The sequence below is a fragment of the Leucopleurus acutus genome, assembly GCF_964270905.1.
Source record: "Leucopleurus acutus genome assembly, chromosome: 10".
NCBI lineage: Eukaryota > Metazoa > Chordata > Mammalia > Artiodactyla > Delphinidae > Leucopleurus > Leucopleurus acutus.
In genome coordinates, this window is record NC_139153.1 from 48,531,471 (window position 1) to 48,549,571 (window position 18,101).

At 55.7% G+C, this 18,101-nt stretch overlaps 2 protein-coding genes across 5 annotated transcripts; one reads left to right on the forward strand and one right to left on the reverse strand.

Annotated features, from left to right (window-relative positions):
- Positions 1-908: 908 nt before the first annotated feature.
- Positions 909-5,731, reverse strand: MYD88 (MYD88 innate immune signal transduction adaptor). 4 transcript variants are annotated; one of them, XM_082848631.1, is made up of 6 exons: positions 5,656-5,731; positions 5,111-5,368; positions 4,093-4,227; positions 3,516-3,696; positions 3,240-3,331; positions 909-2,974 (listed from the first exon to the last, which is right to left on the reverse strand). In XM_082848631.1, exons 2-6 carry the CDS (start codon positions 5,277-5,279, stop codon positions 2,820-2,822), a joined length of 732 nt encoding a protein of 243 aa, XP_082704757.1. In that variant the 5' UTR covers positions 5,280-5,368; positions 5,656-5,731; the 3' UTR covers positions 909-2,819. The 4 variants fall into 4 exon arrangements, with proteins under 4 accessions (XP_082704757.1, XP_082704756.1, XP_082704758.1 ...); XM_082848630.1 differs by lacking the exon at positions 5,656-5,731 and having other exon boundaries at positions 5,111-5,459; XM_082848632.1 differs by lacking the exon at positions 5,656-5,731 and having other exon boundaries at positions 2,824-2,974; positions 3,535-3,696; positions 5,111-5,459.
- Positions 5,732-7,045: 1,314 nt separating this feature from the next.
- Positions 7,046-18,030, forward strand: ACAA1 (acetyl-CoA acyltransferase 1). The gene is made up of 12 exons (XM_082848468.1): positions 7,046-7,320; positions 7,523-7,616; positions 8,598-8,655; positions 11,678-11,757; positions 12,061-12,103; positions 13,876-13,974; positions 14,873-14,953; positions 16,086-16,276; positions 16,432-16,611; positions 16,896-16,951; positions 17,057-17,202; positions 17,511-18,030. Exons 1-12 carry the CDS (start codon positions 7,144-7,146, stop codon positions 17,584-17,586), a joined length of 1,281 nt encoding a protein of 426 aa, XP_082704594.1. The 5' UTR covers positions 7,046-7,143; the 3' UTR covers positions 17,587-18,030.
- Positions 18,031-18,101: the final 71 nt, after the last annotated feature.

The following is an 18,101-nucleotide window of genomic DNA, read 5'->3' on the forward strand; positions in this document are numbered from 1 at the left end:
AGGATTAGATGGGGTTGAGCTGAGCGCTTTCAGGTCACCATCTTGACCTGAGAGAACAGAGGCTTTCCCCATGACGTGACTGGTGTTGCCCAGAGAGCCCTCTCCATGACCAGGAGCAGACCCAAAGACTGTCCCCCCAGCCATGGGGCACAAGGCAGATCCCAGGGGCCCTGCTTGGACCACACTGAGGCTTTGTTCCCAAGGGGACACTGGAGAGGACGGCCTGGCCTCAGGGGGACTTTCTAGGAGTCCTGAATGTACAGAGGCAAGGCTGGGAAGCCTCCAGCATCCAGGAGGCTCAGGAGCCAGGACGTGGTAACAGAAAGACCAGTGAGAGAAAAGCTGTGGTCGCTGAAAATATCTGGGCACTCTAAAAGGTCACCAGAGTTCTCTCTGGGATTAGGATTATGGGCATTTTTTTCTTCATATTTTCTAATTTTTCTCAAGTGAACAGTGAAAAAGTCGTGCGTTCTATTTAAAAATAGATCGATCCTTTCAGGATTAACACAGGTATGCCCAAGGATGGCCATTACTGGTAACAACAGCGTTCTCCGGAGATCTGTGATCTGGAGTGGGGACTCTCCAGACTCTCCTGGGAGCCTAGAAGAGCAGCCCCTCCCGCTGGCCGGCCCAGGACCCAGGGGTGTGGGACAATCCCCAGAAGACCAAGCTTGGCAGAGGCAAGCAGAGTTCCCAGCGTCGGTAGCTGAGCTGCTGTTTACAGTTCTGCCTGCAGCCCTGGTGAGGCTTGGACCCTGTGAGGAGGAGGACCAGCCTTAAGGAAGTTCCTGGCAAACCCACTGGAACCTACCCAAGGGCCCAGTTTCATGTACCCAGGAGAGCGTTATCCCAAGTTACTGCTTCCAAACTCCTTCCAGACACAAATGAAACCTGCTACTCCCAAAGTAGAGAACTCTTTATTATAAACCTAGGATACAGAAGGGGAAATTACAGACGGAGGCATTTCTCAGCTCTCTTTGAAATTCTCACAATGAATACAAACAGGTGTGAAAGATACTTTTTTTTTAAGTTAATTGTTTTTTGTCTTTATTGAGTTTGTTACAATATTGCTTCTGTTTCATGTTTTGGTTTTTTGGCCCTGAGGCACGTGGGATCTTAGCTCCCCGACCAGGGATCGAACCCACACCCCCCGCACTGGAAGGCGAAGTCTCAACCACTGACTGCCAGGGAAGTCCCTGAAAGATACTTTCTTGAAAGAGTTTTAAAATACTTCCCAGTATCAAAGTGGGGATAGGTACCTAGTAACTAAGTGCTTCATCAAGATTATGCAGAGAGGGGCCTCCAGTCCCTCTTGAGACCCTGAGGGAAGGTACTTGGTTTGCCCCAGCCCTTGCTGGAAGTGGAGCAGAGAAGGCATACATTTGCTATTAGATTTAGGGTCCTGGGTCCTATCCTGGCACAGAGACCTGAGACCATGACATTTTCTCCTTGAAGGAGAGCTTAAGGGAAACCAACATACAAATCCCCCAAGGAGGGAAAAACAGCTGTCACAGCTAACTTGCTCTGTGAGTTCAAGCAGCTCTTTCCTCGCTCTGTGCTTCACTGAAGGCGTAAATGCTGGCATAATGGGTCCTTTCCAGAGTCTGGTTCCAATGAAGAGGGAAACAAAAAGAATACAAGATTGTCCCATCTTAGTCCAGGGTTAGGCCCCCTCTGTGGTGGGACTGTCCCACCCAGCTGTTCCTGGCAGCTGTATCCAGGGAAATGTGTGCATGAAGATGCCTGTATGTGTGTGCATGAGGGTGCCCGTGCATGTATATATGTGTCTCTGTGTGTGAGCTTCTGTGTGTCCATGTGCCTACAAGCTTTGGGGCAAGAGGCTCTTGTGTGGTCACTGTTTGTAAACTAGTCCCAGCAAACAACTTTGTAAGGCAATTAAGTACAGAAGATTGGTGGGAAAGTTCTCTGTGGGTGGCCCAGGGAGGAAGGCTTCCTGCTCACACCACCATGGTGACCTAGCTCCAGAACCCAAACTTGATGGAGATGCCAGAAGACGGGATCCCATCTCATGCAGGGCAGAGCTGAGAGCAGGACCACAGGCACTCAACAGGTGGAAGTGAAAAGCAGCCCCAGACACTCAGGCCAGTCTCTTGGGGACTTATCACAGGGAAGGTGTGCAGAGGCTGGGAGGAGTCAAAGAGGCAGATGAGAGGTGGACCCTTGGGGAATCAGGCTCAATGTAGGACCTCCCTATGCTAGGCCAGGCTGCTTCCTCATTTGTCCCCGGGGCAGGAGGAAGTGGGATGTGAGGTGGGGCAACAGGGCCCCAAAGCATCCGTAGGCACCATTGTGGAAGCAGCTGCCCCAGCAGTGCCATGGTCCCAGCAGTGGCCAGCACGTTGCCCAGGCAGCTAGCTCTCTCTCAGCCAAGATTTGTCTCCTGTCCCCAGGAGACTCAGAACAGTGCTTCACCGTTTCCCACAATCATTCGAACACAGCTACTGCCTGTTCTCCTCACCCTACTTAGTTCTCAGGTGGAGAAACTGAGGCCTAAGATGTGTGGATGGGTCAGAGCTGGCTCTTCTGGTCTTCCTCTTAGTCCCAGCTGGCTCTGGTTTTTACTGTCCTGGCTGATAACAGCAAGTGGGCGTGCCACTTGCAGCCACATGTTCTATGCAGGACATGAGATGTGATGTCCAGATATGTACAATGGCTGCAGCTGTGTCTGTGGAGTTGGCATGTCCAGGAATCAAGAGGCCAGTGGAGCACAGATTCCCCATACAACTGCAGGTGGAGGCAGGGGTAGAAGTACATGTACAGGCAGATAGATGCACACACAACCAGGGACTCAGGGCAGTTCAGGGCAGGGACAGGGCCTTGGCGAGGCGAGTCCAGAACCAGGACTTGGTGCAGGGGTTGGTGTAGTCGCAGATAGTGATGAACCGCAGGATGCTGGGGAACTCTTTCTTCATTGACTTGTACTTGATGGGGATCAGTCGCTTCTGATGGGCACCTGCAAGCCAAAGGGTACAGAGCTGGCACCAGGCTCTGACAGTGGGGTGGGACCAATCCTCAGTCCAGGGGTTAACAACATCCCTCTCCCAACTAAGCACCCCTGGTACATATTCAGCCACAGAAAGGGCACTCATGTGCATGCACACTTATGTGTAGAGACCTGCCCAAGTTCCTTGATGCTCTACCCGTGGCCCTTGGTGAGGGAAGGCTGGCATCTTGAGGCCCCGCCCACTTCTCTGTGGCAAAGGCAGGGCTGAGCTTACCTGGAGAGAGGCTGAGTGCAAACTTAGTCTGGAAGTCACATTCCTTGCTTTGCAAGTAATCATCAGAGACAACCACCACCATCCGACGGCACCTAAGGGAGAGTGGGCAGGCTATAGGCACCGTGGTGACCTAGTTCAGCATACCCCCAGGGGACAGCCTTGGGAGGAGCCCACTGTGCCCAGGCTAGACAGGGTCCAACTGGGAGGATCCCAGCATTGGGATCCCTGGCAGGGCTTTGTACAACCACCCACTTGCCCCCTGGCCACCTAGCCAACCTCTTTTCAATGAGTTCACTGGCAATGGACCAGATGCAGGTGCCAGGCAGGACGTCGCGGTCAGACACACACAACTTCAGCCGATGGTTTGTCTGTTCCAGCTCCCGGATCATCTCCTGTACAAACTGGATATCGCTGGGGCAGTAGCAGATGAAGGCGTCAAAACACTCAGGCATTTGCCCTGGGTGCAAAGCACAAGGGTGATGGTCAGAGCCCTACAGGAAGGCTGGGGAGGAGCCCAGCCAGGTGCCCCCAGCCTAAGTGCCCGTGATCCTGGACCCTACACAATCCTGAGATGACACTACTCAGAGAAAGTGCCTTTCCCAGGAGCGGAAAGATGAGCACCTTCTTACCACCCCAGGCCAAACCCTAGGTTGACGATGAGATAGACACATCATTTCATGAAAATCTCATACCAAAACCAGAGGTAGGACTTTATTATTCCCATTTCTTAGGAAACTGAAGCTCAGAGAGATTAAGTGGCTTGCCCAAGGTGCCACAGTCCATCTGCTTTCAACATCCATACTTTTAACACCACAATGTCCTATGGCCCAGGGGGGCAGTACTGGGCCCTTACCCAGGGGGTCATCGCAAATGGTGATGCCCGCCGGATCTCTCGTCCGAGGAATGCTGCTGTCTACAGAGTCCACCTGTAAAGGCTTCTCAGATGCCTCCTGCTGCTGCTTCAGAATATACTTTTGGCAATCCTCCTCTGTGGGGAAGAGACAAGGTGTGGCCAGCTCCCCGCAGGTACCCCACGCCTCTACCCACGGTCAGGATCCAGCCCCTGTCCCACCTCCCTGGCTGTGTTGTCCTCCAGGGCTTCTCTAGCCCAGTGGTGCCATCCACAGTTCAACAGCTCTGAAAAGATGAGCTTCCACCTGGCTCTGGTCATCCTAAAGGGACGTCAGTGGTGTTCTGGCCATGAGGGAAGCCATCAAGGTCAGGCTTATGCCTCTATCCCGTTGCCCTCCACTCCCCCACCCCCCACCCCCCGCTCCGGGCTCCCGAGAATAGAATCCAAGGTATGCTTCTTTTAGGATCCACGGCTGATGTGAGCAGGGCATGTAGGAAGAGCTCAGGAGACCTGGTGATTATGTGCAGCGAGGGCAGCAGCCCCAACCAAGTGGGCTACTGTCCCCATGCCTGTGCAGGTATGGGTCAGCAAGTGGCAGGAAGGGGTGCATTTTCCAGGGAACTGAAGTTTCCAAAGACTGTCAGCTTTCAGTCCCTTACCTGCCGGTTGCTCTACATACTTGAAGCAATTCCAAGCCCCCCACAGAGGACCCCTATTCTGACTCCTGGTCCTATGTGAAAGCCTTTGTCTAAGCTGTTTCCTTGTGCCTTTTCCGGCCTTCGCCTTCTTTCTCTAGTCCCTATCATCCCACGTATGGAAAGAGGGAACTGGTCTTGCACGGTTCCCCCTCTGCAGGCTGCCTCCAGTGTCCCCCTTGCCACCCCAAAACTACTCCCTCCCCCCCGCTCTCCCCGCCTCCAAGACAGGAAAGGTGGGACGGATGCTGAGGCCAGTTATGGTCAGCCCCTTCATCCGCACCCCCACCTCGGATATGAGGCCCGGAAGGGGGCGTCCTCACCGATGCTGGGTCCCAGTTCCATCAGCAAGTCGTCGCGGCCCAGCTTGCCGAGGAGCTCGAGCAGGCGGCCCACCGAAGCGCCGGGTCGTCCCTGCCAGTCGTCCAGAAGGCTGCCCGTGGGGTCGGCATGCGTCTCCAGCCGCCGGATCTCCAAGTACTCGTAGCCCATCTCCTCCGCCAGCGCGGTCCAGTCGGCCGCCACATGCGCCCGCAAGTTTAGGAAGAGTGACAGGCGGCGCCGCACTCGCACGTTGAGCGCTGCCAGGGGCAGGGAGGACATGGAAGGGGTGGGGGGCGCGGAGCCCGCGTCCGGACCTCCTTCCGCCATGGCGGGCCGTCACGCAAAGGCGCGTCGTGGGTCTGTGCTTCCTCCTTATCCTACCGCCACCCCGCCCACCCGGCCCCGCCCCGCCCCGCCGGTTTCTCTTTCGAAGCGACGCCCCGCCCTACAATCTGGAGCCCCAGTATATGTGCGGAAGTGGGGGGCGCCCCACCCCTGCCCTCGGGATCTCAGGGGACTGGGGGTGTGGGGACCGGGAACCTACCTTTGAAGGTCTACGGAGCTCCACCTATCTGTCCAGGAGGGTCTGGTGCGGCAGTGGGACGATGACCTTCCTTCCTGGGTTATAGGAAAGAGGTGACTTGCTCTTTGGCATCTGGTGGACTTACATCCTTTCCATTAGGGATCTGAGGGGTTCATACGGTCCTGCCCTCGAGGATGGCGGGGAAGGGGCAAGGGGGCAGGCATGGGATCTGCCTCCCTCCACACACACCCCCACCCTAATTCTGGTAGAGCACACAATCCTGCCCTTAGGAGTATGGGGAATACCTGGCTGTACACCCAGAGCTGGAGGTGGAAAAGGGCATATTGCCTTCTGGAGCCAGAGGCATGCCACGGCCCTGCCCTTGAAAAGTGGGGGGCACGACCCCACCCTCCGTGTTTGAGGGTAACAGGACACCCTGGCCTTCCTGTCTGAGAGAAACCCAGTACTACCCTCTGGGGTCTAGGGAAAACATTGCCATTGGGAGTCAAGCGGGCGCCCGGCCTTGCTTTTTAGGGGGCAGGGGACATCGTCCTGGCCTGGGGAGCTTTGGTGCATTCGTGCATTCATTCGGTAGGTATTTATTGATCACCTATTAAGTGTCAAGTATGTTGCAGGCATCCTGGCTTGGCGGAAACCCCAGCCTAGTGGGGGAGGTGGGCACTAATCAACTCATCCCAAATGACTGTAAAATTGGTTTTTTTTTAAAAAAAGTATGATACTCTTTCTCCAGATAGGGGGCTTGTCACATCTCCGGCACATTTGTACAATCCGTTCTCCTGCCACCCCAAAACCCAAATTCCCTCAGTCTTCTCGAAAGACTTCCTAGGAGAGCCCAAGGGCGTCGGGGTAGGCTCTGGGGCATCTCGGAATTATTTAGGTCCCCCAGCTTGGGGGAGACAGCAGAGAAGGATAGGCAAGGGGAAGAGGAATTATAGTCGCTGGCCCCTCTTTCCCGACAAGAAGCTGTAGGCGGCACTCCTGACGAACCTGCCTTCTGTTTGGTGGCGGGCAGAGGGCAGAGTTGAAGGGAAAGGGACCCCTGGCAATGGTGAAATTTGCTTCAAGATACCAATGGGGCTCTTGGAGACCCGCCTCGGGTTTGGCAGTAGGCGGGGCTTCAAGTAGAAAGGTTTCCTGTCTGTATTTCTAGGCGGGGCTTCAGAAAAGCCCACCTCCTGGTTGGCAGCCGCCTGAGGCTACTGTAGGCGGGGCTTTGAGTGGAAAGACCTTCTTGGGTTCAACTTTAGGAGGTTCCGTTTGCGGCTAGGGGAGGGACCTCAGGCAGATTCGCCTTCTGGTTGTCTGAGGCGGGGAGGTGGGCGGGACCTTAGAGGGAAGGGCCAGTCAGATCCGCAGGGTTGTGGGCGGGGCTTAGGATAGAGGAAGCGGGTGGTCAGAGGTACGGTTCGGCGCCTGCGCGGGCGTTGATCTGTTGGTTGTTACTCTCTGCTGCTGGCTGGTTGGGGCTTTACCCTGCCGAGCTACGCGATGCGGAGGCTGCAGGTGGTGCTGGGTCACTTGAACCGCCAGCCCGCTTCGGGCTCGGAGCCGGCGCCGCGGGCCGCGCCGTGTTGGAGCGGCGCTCCGCGGAAGTCGGCGGAGGATGTAGTGGTGGTGCACGGGCGGCGCACGGCCATTGGCCGGTCGGGCCGCGGCGGCTTCAAGGTGAGGCCCCTGGGCTCGGGCGCCGGGTGTGAGATGGCGGCCCGGGGCGGGCTGGCGTCTGGCTCCTCTGTTCAGTAACCCTCGGCGTCGGTGGTGGCTCCGCGCCCGAGTTGGACCGCTCTGTCTCTCTGGGGTGGGGCTGGGGGAGCTGGGATTTTGGGAACCCTGAGCATCGCCGCCAGCCGCGCGCTTCCCGCTGCAGGACACCACCCCCGACGAGCTTCTCTCCGCCGTCATGACCGCGGTTCTCCAGGACGTCAAGCTGAGCCCGGCCCAGCTGGGAGATATCTGCGTGGGTGAGTGCACTACCCGGGCCCTGCGCTCGGTTCTCGCCTTCCCATTACGCCGAAGCCCTCCTCAAACACCAGGCACTTTCCAGGTGTTTTCCCTGAGGGGAATGTCGATGAACTTCACGCAGCTGACTGTAATCGTCCCTTTCGGGCTATAGACTCCACCCCCCCACCCCCGCCTCCAGGCATTTTCTGTGCCCGCTCCAAGCACATTCTGCATATTAAGTGTGATAGAAAGCTGGGATCTCAAGTGACAGACATTTCGACGCCAGGGTCTTGGCACAGGAGTTTGAGAACACCCTAAGAGACTGGAGGCTAGGGTTCTCTACCCATCCTGACGTACTATCTATGCCAGGGTAGAACAGAGGGAGTTTGGAGCATCAAAACCCATCTAGTCCAGCCCCGCACTTACAGATGGAGAAACTGAGGCAGATGGAGAAACTGAGGCCTGGGGAATTTGCAGCAGAGCTTGGACCTGAATCCAGGACCTCTTGACCTTCAGTCCAACCCTTTTTCCCCAACTCTGCTCCTCTAGCTTGGAAACATAACATTATATGGTAAGAGTCACGTCACCTAAGTGTCAGCCCTAGATGGGTGATCACTGTTCCACCCCTGGAGTGCCAGCAGGGCTTGGTGGAGGACACTTAGGGGAAGGTGTGCATTTCAAAAACACTTTCCTAACTGACAGAACTACTTCTTCAGACTTAAAGCTTTGCACTGCATTCTTCTTTCCATGTTACCTTTTAAAGGCAGGCGACCTCCCCAGTGTGTGCTGATTTGGAAAAGCAGGTTGCATGGGCAAGGGAACTTGGGCCTCTCAGGGACTGGATCTAGTGTATGGCCAGGACAAGCTGCTGTATAGCTGGCTGCCCCTGCTCCAGACCTTGAAATTCCACTGTTTCTGAAGGAAGATCTGGAATGCCCCCCTCTTGGTAATCACAGCTGTACCTTAGTGCCTGGCACTGAATAAAGGTTTGTTGTCCACAGGAAATGTGCTTCAGCCTGGGGCCGGAGCATTAATGGCCCGAATTGCCCAGTTTCTGAGGTAAACTTTTCCAGTTCTTGCCCTGGGTTGGCTATTCATGCTCTTGCTTGGGCTCAGGTCCCAGAGAACTCAGCCTGTTGTGGGGAGAAGATCAGGATTGGACACCAGACCTGGACACAGCCAGGGTCCTCAGCACCCTGCTTTTCTGCATGCTGCCTTTCCCCTACTTTGAAGGGAGGGTGTGTTTCCCAGCGCTGAGCCAGGACAGACGGCCTTTGGGACTGGAGCAAAAAGTTCCTTGTGGCCTGATTTTTCTTAAGCCAAAATCAGCTTGTTGCTTGTGAACTCTGTCCTCTTGTCAAGTAAATAAGCAGGTTGGCACACTGAAGAGTGATTTTGAGCTTTTTTTTTTTTTTTTTTTGCGGCACACGGGCCTCTCACTGTTGCGGCCTCTCCGGAGCACAGGCTCCGGACGTGCAGGCTCAGCGGCCATGGCTCACCGGCCCAGCCGCTCCGCGGCATGTGGGACCCTCCCGGACCGGGGCACGAACCCGTGTCCCCTGCATCGGCAGGCGGACTCTCAACCACTGCGCCACCAGGGAAGCCCTGATTTTGAGCTTTTTAAATGCTAGCCCATCAGCAGAGGCTTGGGGACAGCGCAGAATCTTGGGGTGAAGGGTAGCCCAGAAGGGGCCCTGGTGAATTGCCCTTTACCACTTGTTGTCCTAAGACAGGGAGGAGGTTTAAATTATTTTCACATGTCGATTTAAGAGCCACTGAGCTGTGTACTCCCAGCTTCGTGGAGAAGAAACAACAGGAACGTGAACTAGTGAAGGAACAGGAAAACTGACAAAACCTGTGGAGACTAGGAGAGGTTCAGACTGCTTAGCCTGGATTTCAAAGATTCCAGCGATTTGGCTCCAGATTTGACTTCTAGCCTAATCTGCCTGCTGCTTCCTCTTTCAACCAGCCTGTCTGCCCACTGCCTTCCCAAAGCTGGTCTTTCTGTCCCCTTGCAGTACTGTCCCTACCTCCCCTCTCTGCCCCAGTTAAACTCTGTTCAAACACAGTTTCACCATTTTGACCAGACTTCTCTGAGTTCCCAAGCTTAAAACGAGGGCCCATTCTTTTCCAGTCGCTAGCCACGTGTTTCCTTGTGATGTGATTTGCCACCTTGCTCTGTTATTGTAGTCTCTGCTAGTTAATTCACTTTCTGTGTGTGGTTGGGCATCCTCTAGGGCTCTGTATTATAAGCATGTCAGCATCCCTCCAGTGGTGCCTCATACCAAGTAGGTGTTTAATGAACACTTGGTGGATTGGGTGAAGGGGTGGTAACTAGGTAGTAGGGAGTTAGGGGACCTGGGAAGGGTTAAACAGGCTACAGGGACCTAGGAGACTATCCACCCAAGGGGGTCTCAGCAGAGCCTGGCCTGGGCACTAGCCCAGAGGTTCCTGACGCTGGCTGCACGCCAGAATCAACAGAATCAACAGTGCTTTCACCCCTGAGGTTCTGAGTCCATGGGTCTGGGGATTTCCCCAGGGCTTTGTACCCTTGGCCAGCACAGGTTACACTGGCAGAGGCAGCCTCACCAGCTTCCAGGGCTGGAACCAGTGTGAGAATCTGGGGGAACCCGTTAGAAGAAGGGATGTTAGAATACCTAGTACCCATCAGGGATTTTTGTCCAGCTGGGAACAGCCTTTCCAGAGACAATGGGAACATAAAGGCCACATGGTTACTAGTAAGGCTGAGGAGTGGGGATGGTTTCTAGCCTCATACTTGAGACATTTCTTTTTTTTTTTTTTAACTGAGGTATAGTTGATTTATAATGTTGTGTTAATTTCTGCTGTACAGCAAAGTGATTGGGTTATACATATATATACATTGTTTTTTAATATATTTTTTTCCATTATGGATTATCACAGGATAATGAATATAGTTCCCTGAGCTATACAGTAGGACCTTGTTGTTTATCCATTCTATATATAATAGTTTGCATCTGCTAATCCCAAACTCCCACTTCATCTCTCCCCTACCCAACCCCCTTGGCAAAAACAAGTCTGTTCTCTGTCTGTGAGTCCATTTCTGTTTCGTAGATAAGTTCCTTTGTGTCATATTTTAGATTCCACATATAAGTGATATCATATGATATTTGTGTTTCCCTGTCTGACTTACTTCGCTCAGTATGACAATCTGTAGGTCCATCCATGTTTCTGCAAATGGCATTATTTCGTTCTTTTTATGGCTGAGTAATATTCCGTTGTATATATGTACCACCTCTTCTTCATCCATTCCTCTTTTGATGGACATTTAGGTTGCTTCCATGTCTTGGCTATTGTAAATAGTGCTGCAGCGATCGTTGGGGTTATGGTTTTCTCTGGATTTATGCCCAGGAGTGGGACTGCTGGATCATAAGGCAACACTGTTTTTAGTTTTTTAAGGAACCTGCATATTGTTCTCCATAGTGGCTGTACCGGTTTACATTCCCCCAACAGTGTAGGAGGGTTCCCTTTTCTCCACACCCTCTCCAGCATTTATTGTTTGTAGACTGTTTGACGATGGCCGTTCTGACTGGGGTGAGGTGATACCTCATGGTAGTTTTGACTTGCATTTCTCTAAGAATTAGCGACGTTGAGCATCTTTTCACGTGCCTGTTGGCCATCTGTCGTACTTCAGACATTTATTTTGCACTGGTTCTCTGTCTTGGCCACAGGCCCTCTTCTCTATTCTTCATGGGAAACAGGGATATACAGTTTTAATTTTTGAATCTTCAAAGGAAGAGAAAGAAGGACCCCTGTGGCCCAACCAGCCTTCTCTTGCGTTTGCGCTGTGCTTTGCCTTGGATGAGGAGAATCACGGGGTGGAAGGGCATGTGATTGTGGGGCACTGGGGAGCAAGCACCTGCAGAGATGGGGTTTGCCCAGTGTAGGTCAGGCCTGGAGTAGGGGCAGGGCTGCTGGGTTTGTTCCCCTGGGCTTTCTGTCTCCTGAAGGGGCAGTCATGTTGGCCAGGAGCACAGGCCTGCTTTCCCTGAGAGCCTGGCAGGGGAGAGGGGGCTGACTCTGTTCTCACTTTCTGTTTCAGTGACATCCCAGAGACCGTGCCTTTGTCAGCTGTCAATAGACAGTGTTCGTCAGGGCTCCAGGCGGTGGCCAGCATAGCTGGTAAGTTCTGACTGGGTGGGCACCCAGTGCCGCGGCCTGGCCTTGTTCCTGGCTCCTCGGGTTTGGGTCGTCAGAGTCACTGTCTGCTGGGCAAGCAGTAAGGATTTCTGACAGGACCGTAATCTCAGAAAGCCTGGAGGAGAGCCCCTCACTGCACCCCCAGCCTTTTCTGGACACTCCTGGGTCTTCTATCTCTGAGGCTGGGGCTGAGTCCCACTTAGAGACCAGGTGGGGAAGAGGCTCCCCTGTTCCCAGGACAGATGGACTCTGGGGAAGGATGTTTATGAAATGCTTTTGTTGCAGGTGGCATCAGAAATGGGTCTTATGACATTGGCATGGCTTGTGGGTAAGAATTTTTTCCTGCTGGAGCTTATTAACTGACTTGTACCAGTGAAACTAATGTTCACCTCCTGAGTTCCCAGAGGCCATGATTTTAGAATTCTCCCCTGGCCCTTGCAGGCACTTAGAAGTGGTCCCCAGCTCTGGCTGCTCGGGAACCGCTCACATCTCTCAGCACCAGAGGAAGTGGGCTTTGAAGAGCTTTCTTTCTTGGAAATCTGTCGGGCTGGAAATGTGGGCAAGCATTGTGAGGAAATACGGCACTGGGTTTCTGTCTGTGGCCCTTGTTGATTCATGATGGCTGCTGAGAGAAAGAGCAGTTTCGCTTCCCTAGAGCCAGGGACAGCTGCCTGCTGTAGAACTAGCTTGTTCACTTCACAGGCTGGCTGTCCCCCACCCTGACCAAGGTGGAAACTTCCAGCTGCCTCCTGGGTTCTGAGGGACACGGTCAGATCTGTGGTGGTTTTGTCCCCGTCAGCTGTGACTCCGTTTTTAGCTGCAGCGTGTGGAGCCCAGGGAGGGGTAGGCTGGGGTGGGCGTCGGGTGCTGGCAGCCTCGGGGAGGCCAGCAGCCCCAGGATCCTGATGTGCGCCCTCTGCCTCTCAGTTCCTCTCCATAGCATTTCTCGATTGGAGCCCTGCTGGGCCGTCTCAGAGCTGTGCCAGTTGGCACTTGCTGTACTGCCCTGTGTCTGCAGTTGTAGATAAACGCAAAGACCAAACTGCAGGGACTTTGGCCGGGCAAAGGCCACTGCCCAGGCTGCCCTCTGGTTTCTATCTTACTGGAGGAGGGACGGGGGTGTGGGTGACCTGAGGAGAAGGTCGGAGCCTTCATGTGTTTCTTAGAGGGTATCTGAGTCCCCAAGCAAATTAAAAGACTGTGTTACTAGGGTATTAAGGATTTGGGGCCAGGACATTCCCCCATGTCACAGGCTGACTGTTCCCCGTAGACTGTGATCGTGATGAGTAGCCCAGGATATCCTAGGTGGCAGTGGGCTCTGAAGCCAGACTACCTAAATTTGGATCCTGGCTGAGTGACCATGGACAAGTTAACTCAGCTTCTCTGAGCCTGACACTGTTCAAAGTGCTCTTATACCTGAAAAGACTTTTTTTTTTTTTTTTTTTTTTTTTTGTGGGGGCAGGGTGGCCACACTGCAGGGCGTGCGGGACCTTAGTTCCCCGACCAGGGATCGAACTTGTGTCCGCTGCGGTGGAAGCGCGGTCTTAACCGCTGGACGGCCAGGGAATTCCCAGAAAAGATTTTTACAGTAGCGCTGGGCGCATGAAAAGCGTGCCGTCAAGGTTACGTGTTGTCATCCTTTGAGACCTTGTATCCTGCCACCTCCTGGAAGCCCTTTTGACCACACTAAACTGAGATCGCTCGTGTTTCCCTGGGCTCCTAGCACCTCCTGGTCTATGCAGGTCGGCTTGCTCTTTGATGTGCAGCTTTTGAAACATTTGTCTCTTCTCTCCGCTGAATTTGTGGCCCCTGAGGGCAGGGCCCGGGCTCCTTAGATGTGTTTCTCCCACGGTGGCCAACACTAGGCTGCCTTCCTTGGGACTGGCTGCAGGACCAATTGTGCTGGGAAGCGAGGCCCTGCCCAGGCATGTGGATTGTGCAGCGGTGGGGGCGAGGGTGCGGCTGGGGCTCAGCAGCCCTGCACCCCCAGCTCTGTGCTGCCGGCCAGTGCTCTGCCTTGAGCTCCCTGGCCATTTCCCAGCACTTGCCAGACGCAGAGCTCTCCGTGGGGAGTCCCGCTGATGATCACCTCCTCTTCAGGGTGGAGTCCATGTCCCTGGCAGACAGAGGGAACCCTGGAAATGTTACCTCTCGCTTGGTGGAGAAGGAGAAGGCCAGAGATTGCCTGATTCCTATGGGGTGAGCGCCCACCGTGGCTCCGTGTGCCTGTCCCCGCTCAGCTCCCTGCCTGGCCCGGAGCAGGGGTGCAGGAACTTGGATTATCTTGTGGCCTCCCGCCTTCGGCCCTGGTCTGCTCTGCAGGGACTCTGGGCATGGGACTTAGTGCTGGCCCTGACTTCCGTGTCCTGAGGCCCCCAGTCCGCTCTGTGCCTCTGGGTTTCCAAGCATGGCCCAGCCTGTCACTCCCACCCTGAGGGGCTCAGTCACACAAGGCATGATGGCAGCTGCACCCTAAAAAGCCTTGGAGGCCTAGAAAGTTGAGGAGGCGGGAGGCTTTTGCTCACCGGCCATGCTGGCGAGGGCCCTTGGGCCCTGTCAGTGCGGCATCAAAGGTGCTGCATTCGCAGAGCAGCTAAGCTCTGCATCCAGAGCCACCCCCGGGGTCCGTGGGCAGGGAGTCGTGGCTCCGCTGGACATGTGAGGGGATGTGCGGCTGCCTCCACATCCAGGGACCATCTCCGAGGGAAGCCTGTAAAGCCAGAAGCCCCGGCCAAAGGCCCCTCTGTGGCTCTGGGCTCCCAGGATGAGGGGAGGCTCCAGCTACGGGGAGCAGAAAGCTGGGTGTGGCCTTCCCAGAGGGGGACTCCTCTCCCACGGTAAAGCACTTTTCATTGAGGCACAGGAGAAGCTGGCCAAGCCAGTTAGTGCCCTACCCACGCCCTCCTGTGTGCTGGTCTCTGGTGAACAGGCGTCTTAGAGTCTGGCCAGCGTCACTGACTCCCTGCCTGTGCTCCGCCCTGAGTCATCACTACTGTCACTGTGGCACAGACAGGCCCTCCGGTTCTCCTGCCTGCAGCCCTGGGGCCCGTCCCCAGGCTGCCTGGCTCCACGCTCACTGTTGTTGTCTGTGTTCTAGGATAACCTCAGAGAACGTAGCCGAGCGATTTGGCATTTCGCGGGAGAAGCAGGATACCTTTGCACTGGCTTCCCAGCAAAAGTGAGTGCTATTTGGGGTGAGATGTTTAAGGGGCTGGAGAGTGAGGTTTGGAGGCTGTCCTAAGTGATCTCAGGTGGAGCTGCCCTTAGGCTACCACTGGTTTCCAAGCCTCTACCTCCCAGAAGGGGGAGGTGGGGGAGGGCGGGGGGGGGGCGCCACTGTGCAGTTAGCACTGTGTCCCGTTACAGTCTGTTTACCCTGAGTGTCTTTCCGTAGCTTGGCCTCGGTCTCCCCATCCATTTATTGAGAGTGTAAGGAGGGCCAGGGCTCTTCTCTAGTTGGCTGTGGTTTGGTGATTAGACGTGGTAACCACAGGCTTCTCTGGATAGCCTGGAGGGTGGAGCCAGTGCTGCCGGGGACCCTGGCATCCCTGAGTCTGGGGTAGCATCCTGAGGCAGGGGCTGGGGACACTGAGGCAGTGGTTCTTAGCCACTTGGGTGCAAGTAACCATTTGAGAATTTGGTGAAAGCCGTGGCTTCCTCCCCATGGGAATGCATATGATTGCAAGGATCACCCTAAAATGCCCTGTGCTTTTACACTGTTTAAATACAAAGATTCATCCGGTAGTTTGGTATATGGCATTTTATTTTATTTTGACATTTAAAAGATTTTATTTCACTAACAAGTCTGTGTTAATCGTAAGTGTCACTCATGCAAATTTTGCATAGATATATTCAGGGTAGTATATGTCATTTTAATCACGTGGAAACATGGGGAATGGATGGAATTGAGCGACGGGAGGGAACAGAAAAGCTGGCAGAACCCAGCACAAATATTCCTGGGGCTCCAGCCTCAGTTTGGCTTAGTCCCTCTTGGGTGAAGGTCTCAAAGGGGAGCCGCCACTTCCAAACTTCCCCCTCCCCTTTGAGGTTGGGATAAGCCAGGATCTGAAGATCTAAGGCTGATGGCCAAGAAGTCCCTGTAAAGCCCTGGGCTTCCCAGTCCCAGGGCAGGTGGGGTAGTAGGGGACCCTGTGCACTGCCCCCGAGGTGAGTGTGACCCCGCATGTAGCAGTCTGAGCTTGCATGTCTGTCCCAGAGGGCAGGGCAGGAGGCGGAGGCCTCAGGGAGGGACCCCAGGAAGGAAGGTAACCCCATGGAAACCTGAGCCTGGCTGTCCACGGTGCTGGCAGGGCAGCCAGAGCCCAGAGCAAGGGCTGTTTCCAAGCTGAGATTGTGCCTGTGACCACCACGGTCCGTGATGACAAGGGCACTGAGAGAAGTGTCACCGTGGCCCACGATGAGGGCATCCGCCCCGACACCACCCTGGAGGGCCTGGCCAAACTGAAGCCTGCCTTCAAGAAGGGGGGCTCTACCACAGCTGGTGAGACTGGGCTGGGGGTGGGGTGAGGAGGGGGCTGCTTCCGTGCCGGGTGTTCTCCTCTGGGAGCCTGGAGCCACCGGGCAGGGTGGATATGGAAGGTCTGGACCTCCTCGGAGCTGCCCCGAGGCCTCCTTAACCCTGTGGTTTGCCTCTAGGAAACTCTAGCCAGGTGAGTGACGGGGCAGCTGCCATCCTGCTGGCCAGGAGATCCAAGGCAGAAGAGTTGGGCCTTCCCATCCTTGGGGTCCTGAGGTCCTACGCAGTGGTTGGGGTCCCGCCTGACATCATGGGCGTTGGACCTGCCTATGCCATCCCTGTAGCTTTGCAGAAAGCAGGTAAGATGGCTCCTTCACACCCTAGGTTTGGATCCAGCCCCTGCCTCTCGTGCTGTTGCCAGAGGCGGGTGCCCGGGGTGGGCCTGCGGGTGCCGCAGAGTGAAGGTGGGGCACCCCGACCCCTTCCTGACCCCACAGCTGGGACCCGCTCACCCATCTGGAACAGAGGCAGACACACCGGGCAGCCCAGCCTCCAGGCCATGGATGGCGTAGGGCCCCAGGGAGTCTGAGAAGCCTGCTAAGGGGCCGCTGGGTCAGCTCAGGTCTTTTCCGCTTGCCTGCAGGGTTGACGGTGGAGGACGTGGACATCTTTGAGATCAATGAGGCCTTCGCAAGTCAGGTGAGCCTGTTTTGCATTGTTGCCTGGGCCGCCCAGTTGGAGGCAGCGGGAGGGTGGTGCGGGGGACTGGGGAGGGAGCTACACTGATGCTCAGCCTCCCTCCAGGTCGTCTACTGTGTGGAGAAGCTGCAACTGCCCCCTGAGAAGGTGAACCCTCTGGGGGGTGCGGTGGCCTTGGGCCACCCGCTGGGCTGCACTGGGGCACGACAGGTCATCACGCTGCTCAACGAGCTGAAGCGCCGCGGGAGGCGGTAAGGCCGGTCCCCGTGGGGGTCGGGGGGGGGGGCCCAGCTGGTGCGCCTGATGGGGGGAGGTGTACACGCCCCCGCCCCCCACACACTCCGAGCCGAGGAGACGGGCCCCTTGGCCTGCGGCAGGCATCGGCCACCGTGTGTGCGCGCCCCTCGGCGGCCAGGCCGGGAACCACGTTCCCCGAGGTCTGGCGTCCTGTGCCCGTGAAGGCCTTGGTCCACCCAGCTCAGCCTGGTCCGGGGAGAGCTTGGTGGTTGGGCTTCTGCCCTTTGTGCCTTCACCCAACCAGCACATTTTGCTTCCACAGGGCGTATGGGGTGGTGTCCATGTGCATCGGGACCGGCATGGGAGCCGCCGCCGTCTTCGAATACCCTGGAAACTGAAAGAGGCCCAGCCCAGTGCTCTGGCAGTAGCGCTACAGACGTGACACCTGGGGAGTCCCAGCACTGGTGGCAGTGGCAAGTCAAGGCACTTCAGCTGAGCTGGCAAATGTGAACACTGATGAGACAGTACGGGAGCGGGTGAGGTATCGGGCTGCCGTCTGTCGGGCCCCTCTAGCTGAGACAGGCAAAGTTGGCCTGGCTCACCCAGCCTGCAAGGCCACCGTGTGATTCCTGGGGGAAGGGGCCTGTGGATGCGGAGTGCAGTAAACATGGTAAACGCATTACCTTCTCTCCGTGGCTGTGGTTTTTTCTCCCAAGAAAGAGCCAGTTCTTGGTATGCTAGTCCTGCCTCTGCTGAATCTGAATAGTGACTCTTTTAACTGCTCTGGTCTCCACAGGGGCGTGGCCGACCCTTTGTATTAGCTCTGAGGACACAGGGTGCAGGGCCTGGAAGTGGTGGGGCAGGTTGCGGTGGGGGGGGGGGGGGGTCCCTCCATCCCGGGAGCTGTTCAGAG